The sequence below is a fragment of the Bombina bombina genome, chromosome 1, assembly GCF_027579735.1.
Source record: "Bombina bombina isolate aBomBom1 chromosome 1, aBomBom1.pri, whole genome shotgun sequence".
Taxonomy (NCBI): Eukaryota; Metazoa; Chordata; class Amphibia; order Anura; family Bombinatoridae; genus Bombina; species Bombina bombina.
In genome coordinates this window covers 176151127-176157221 of record NC_069499.1, presented here as the reverse complement: position 1 = coordinate 176157221, position 6095 = coordinate 176151127, and the positions used below count along the sequence as shown (strand labels likewise).

The 6095-nt window shown below is 31.5% G+C and overlaps 1 protein-coding gene across 3 annotated transcripts in view; it reads left to right on the top strand.

Moving 5' to 3' along the window:
- The window catches only part of PAX9 (paired box 9), a 33427-nt gene that overhangs the window by 6056 nt on the left and 21276 nt on the right, over positions 1–6095 (top strand). For all 3 annotated transcript variants that reach the window (XM_053689630.1, XM_053689623.1, XM_053689616.1), the window contains exon 3: positions 618–754. In XM_053689630.1, coding sequence (XP_053545605.1) covers positions 618–754 — 137 coding nt within the window. The remainder of the gene's footprint in view (positions 1–617; positions 755–6095) is intronic.

Genomic DNA, 6095 nt, shown 5'->3' with positions numbered 1-6095 from the left:
GCAGATTCTAAGATTACAAATATTTGCAAGACCTTTTATTTCTGACCATTTTACAGTACTGGATTCTGTAACTAATCTGTCTGCCCCCCTATATGATATTACAGGGGAACCAATATCAACAAGGGGTGGGGGCTCTGTAACCCGCTGGTAGTCAGTGATCACAGATACAGGACCCCAATAAATAGCCCCTAAACGGGTTGTGTAGTTGTCACAAGTCTGTATTACAAGGACTTTATAAAAACTGGTCAAGCGTTTTCTGTTTTTGGAAAACAATGAGTATTTTAATAAATTAGCATCATATATTATAATTCTAAAATGTATAGACACACAGATCTGGGGAAAACGAATAATTGTCTGTGCCACAATCAGACACTGACAGCCCAATTGCATATTCAGATATATTTGCACATATTTAGTAATACGCGACAGAGTTTGTGAGTTGTATTTATTTTAATTTTTAACTAAATAAAATACAGTTTTATTAAAGCAGTAGCAGTTATGTTAGTTCATTTGCACTGAAATGGGAAACATAAAAATGATAATCATGGAGTAGATATAGATAGTGACTTCTTTTTCATATTCTGTGACAAGTGACACATTTGTCCCCATTTCCCCAGTCAGTGACGCTTCGCCCTATCACAGCCCTAAGATGGAAGAATGGAGCAGCCTCAGCAGAAGTAACTTCCAGTCTGCCCAGCACATGATCAATGGACTGGACAAGAGCTCACTGGATCAAGAGGTCAAGTACAGCCAGGTGAGGGGGGTAACCAATCAGGTCCTGGTGTCACCGGTTCCTAACTCTTCATCCATTTGTCTAAGTAAATTAACCATCACTATTAAGGTAGAGACATTTAACCTGAATTAGTAGCAATGATAAAACCATCTACAAGACTCGCATACGTTAGTACACTCACAAATTAACATTGACCTTTAAGTAAATAACGTTATGCTCTATGCAGTAAAACGTTCCCACATCTTTCATATTTGTGATGTTACTGCAGACAATGTCCAGTTGTGCAAAAATGAAGTGAATATGTAGATCTGACAACATTTGTAAAATAAATTGGATTTCTTTATGAAACTTGACAAAAACAAATTGATACTGTGCATAGTATAAAAAAACAAGTAAATACGGTAATTTATATGGCCGCGCACTCAGCCCTTTTTGCTGGCTATTTTTAAATAACAATATCACACCGCGCGGAGCTATTGGGCAAATCGTTTTGGTGCCTTTTAAAAATATTAAAATATTGTAGAAAATACGATGTTTACAATTGACTCGCTGTGAAATCGGTTGTTCCTTAGTGAATATATACAGTAGTCATAAATCAGGTACACTACTATACGACTGGGTATACAAGTGGTCATTTGGTTGTATTTAGATTATTTAATAGATGGTAAGAAATGGCATCATGCTTTGGATAAGCTGTAATCCCCATATTTTTTTTTATCTATTATCTATCTATCTATCTATCTATCTAGCTATCTAAGGGAAAGAATGCTACTTCCACATATAGGGGTCTATTCATTTAGAAACAACTATCCAGTTAACTTTTTTAAAAACAAGTGGGTTGTAAAAAGCACAAATTAATGTTAACTCTTCTAATTAGCTTTAGTTTGCATAGAACTGAAAACAACTTTTGCTTTTGTGTAAAATTGGGTTTATCCATTGAGAGGCCAAAACAAATTCTATAGTCAGCAGCAAATAAAAAAAACTGGTTTAAGCAATGTGTAAGTTTTTGGAAAACTATGTTACAGATTTTGTTTTTGCTCCTCTATAGGAAGTTTGGAGAAAAAGACAAATTTCTAATTCAACCTATTCTCAGAAAGTGGATTTACTTAAAATATAAAAACAAATTTGAATAGAAAATGTACAGATATTTAGCAAGTGCTGAAAAGACTTGATTAAACTTATATAATTAGCTAAACAAATGTTTTATTTTATTTAGCTAACTTTGCACCAATTTAACAATACAAGTATGTTATAACCAGTTTCAAACAGTATAAAACATTTTTAAAACTAAGTTGATCTTTATGTTTAAAGCCATTAATAAAAAAAAAATATTACAAGGGGATTAGGTTGATTTTTACTTTAGCATAAACTTATTTTATTTGTATATATGTTTAGACATAATGAAGGTGGGAGTATTTCCATAATGTTATTTCATTATTTTCCATGTACCTGCCCTGATTAATGACTGACAGCTGTATCAGCTAATAATTTTATACCAGAAGCTTTCTAAAGTTAGCTTCTTAGGGTCTAACTGGATGAAAGTCAGCAGTTGCAAGTACAGTATTTGACTCAAAATAGCTGACTTTAGCTTTTGTCTGGTGTAGACAAGGCAACCTCAATTGTTTTTGTAAATTGTTACCTGTGGGCAGGCAGTGGCCTTGCTGTACTTTATATCAGACATTGTTTGTTTGTTTTTTAAAAAAATTAAAGGGATATGAAACCCAAAGATTTTCTTTCATGATTCCGATAGAGAATACTGTTTTAAACAACTTTCCAATTTACTTCTATTATTTAATTTGCTTCCTTCTCTTGTCATCATTTGCTGAAAGGTTTATCTAGGCAAGTTCATGAGCAGCAGAGAAACTAGGTTCTAGCTGTTGATTGGTGGCTGCATATATATATTGAATGTGATTGGCTCACCCATGTCTTCATTTAGAAACTAGTAGGCCATTGCTGCTCCTTCAACAAATGATACCAAGAGAATGAAACAGATTAGATAATAGAAATAAATAAGAAAGTTGTTTAAAATTGTATTCTCTATCTGAATCATGAAAGAAAAATTTTGGGTTTCATGTACTTTTAAATTCTGAAATTTGTCAGTCAAAATGAAGTGAATTAATAACCTCATCACAGTATATAGACACTATAGATTTATTCATTGTTAATTATTATTTTTACAGTTATTATTTTTACACCTTCTGGAGCTTTTTTTGTTGCATAATTTTTTTATACTTTGCCACATAGTATATTTATTCTTTATTTAAGTCACATTATATTACACATTAATATGCAAGATCAGCTGTTAATACACTATAAAAAGAAAGTTCTGCTTTATATTTTGATTTATGACAAAACACTGCACTATTTTAAAAATGTTTTTTTTTTATTCTTTCACACCTGGATCTGCTCCTAAATAATTCTTATTTAGCCCTGATGGGTAAAAGGTTTTGTTTACTAAAATAATTATTGAAATGAAATCATATATAGGATCCTATATCATTTGGGGTTTACAACTTTGAAATCTACAATACCAGAGTCCTACAAACTGATCTAAAAAACATATTTGTCCTGGCCTATTATTGCATGGGAAACATTCAAATATCAACAAACTTCAATATTTCCCTTCTATCCTCACATCAAGATAAGGTTTGGACCAATGTGGGTAAAACAAAATACACACAGCTATACTGTTATGTCTAGAAACTCTACTACTGAGGGAAAATAATAATCATTTAAAAATAGTAATGGTTGGCTTCATTTGAGTGTGATGTTACATAATTATTATTTACATATAAGCTGCTCCCCCAACAAAGGTGACATCACTATTTGTAATAAGCCAATCAGACCAGAGAAAAGTAAATTAGAGGGTAATAACTCTATGTAACAGTATTTTTTAAGGCACATAAAATTATCAGTATGTTCAAAACTAGTTTAACTAACAGAGGTTTACAATGTGTTTAAAAGGCACAGGCAATTTTGTAATTTTTGCTCTTTATTGGTTTCACCTTAGGATCATAAAAACCCAAATATTTATTTCACGATTCAGACAGAGCATTCAGTTTTAAACAGCTTTCCAATTTACTTGTATTACTCAATTTATTTTGTTCTCTTGACATCCTTTGTTAAAAAGGTAGGCTCAGAGGCTGCAGATTGGTGGCTGCACATTTATGCCTTGTGTAATAGCTAATGTATGTAGCTAACTCCCAGTAGTGCATTGCTGCTTCTTCAACAAAGGATACCAAGAGAATGAAGCAAATTAGATAATAGAAGTAAAATGGAAAGTGGTTTAAAACTGTATGCTCTATCTGAATCATGAAGAAAAAAAATGGGTTTCAAGTTCCTTTAAATGTCTGCTTCTCTTGATAAGTGCACCCATAAATATTATATACTGTTGTTGTTTTTTATCAGACTAAATAGGGTACTGTGCTGGTTGTTATGGGGTTAATTTCTTATACAAAACGCCTCACATTGTAGACATGCTCCAGGCCAATCCAGAGCTGATACTAAAGTAATGCATAGGAGCACATTAATTAATTTATTTGTATAGCCCCACAAAATCCCATAGAGCCACACAACGTCAGTGCTTTCCAACAAATCAGCATAGGAATTTTCGGCTAGTTAACTGTCATTTATTGTCTCTGTCATTTATTTTATTTGTTGCATTGAAAAGAGATCCTTTTAAAAAATATCTCAGTTTTTGTTTGTAATAGGGATGTTGATGTATTGAGTTCAGTGATCACTAATAACACAGTGGTACTTATTAACCAGTGAGCATGTTTAGCTATACATAATAAAATAACTTTGTAATATATTGTCATTATTTATTTTACAATTTTGCTCTAAAATTTGAGCAATTTCTAATTCTCAGAACTAGAAATGCACCCTACTGACATCATAAGGCTAACTCTAATACATATATCTCCCTAACTGGTTTTATCAGGTAAAAAGTGCAAATCTTTATGACCATGGCTAGCCTTGTTGTCTTCAGACTAAAGCCCAGCTTGGCTCCTCAAAATAAGGCAAATGGTTAGTGGAGTCTGGCTATTAAAAACTAATTGCAGTAAAAAGGATGTTAATTTGTTTTAAAAATATTAAGACTTGACTGGTATATTATTCTATAGCAACTCAACAGAAATGCCTTGTAATTACAAGGTGTTTAATGTCCCTTTAATGTCCTGTTGCACACAGGGATGCACGTCCTGTTTGCTTCACAAGCAAAATAAACAGCTTTAATGCTAAAAAAAAATGTAACATGTTAAAATGGACAAAACTTTCAGAATTCAGACTCTTTAAAAAAAACTTTTTTTGTAAAGCCTAAAGTCTACCACTTTTTCTCTTATTATCCTTTGTTGACACTTTTCTCCTTTCCACAAGAGCATACCGATGACATTATATATATATAGGTATATATATAATGTCATTGCAACAGCAAATTAGAAAGAATGTTTGAATGGTTAAGTTACTGATTTCCCATCTGCTTTTGAAAACATCATAACCTATTTGACCTTTAACATAATTTAAACCTAACCCTATTCACAACTCCACAACTGTATTTATTTGTAATGCTGGCAATGTAATTTAATATATGACAATAAACAAAGATAATTTTCTGAAATAATATTTTTTAGAGACTTTTCTATTTGATAATGTAGATGATAAAAATAAGATCAATATCTATTTAAATCCATCTCTGCTAAATGGGTCATTCACAAATATAGATGGGGAGAAATATAAATAGATAGATAAATAGATATACATTCTGTTCCATGTGATGTTTTTTCTTAACTCTAGCTCCATCATAGATCATATATTTAAAGGCCATGATACTTTTCTCCAGCTAAAAGACATATTTCATTTTTTTTTTTTATTATTTTTTTTTAACTGATAGCTTTATGCTGAATAAAATCTGGGAAATACTGACAAAAAGGAACAGCAGGGACTTTACAAAAATCATAGCGGTCCTAAATTTAGCCAATTATATATTCTATTTTTGTTGTTTTTTTAGCTAAAAAGATAGCTAAAATATATTAAAAAAAAAAACATTTAATAGTTATGATACAAAATGTACTTTTGACACAACGAGAATCAGTTCAAAGACAAAAAGAAAAACATAATATAATGTTATATACATTACATACTGTATACAGCTGTACTGTACTACTTATATTTAGCATTTTCTTCCTCTTTCTTCCTCTTTGAAGAAAATAAATGAGTGAGCTCTAAGATTCAAGGGGGAAATACACATTTTACAACATTTTAAAAAAGGGAATACATGCCCTCTATATAGAGGCTAATAATACTATGCTCCTTTTAAGGCACCTTTTATGCCATATTTTTAGATAGTGTTTTGTGGTGTGTGTGT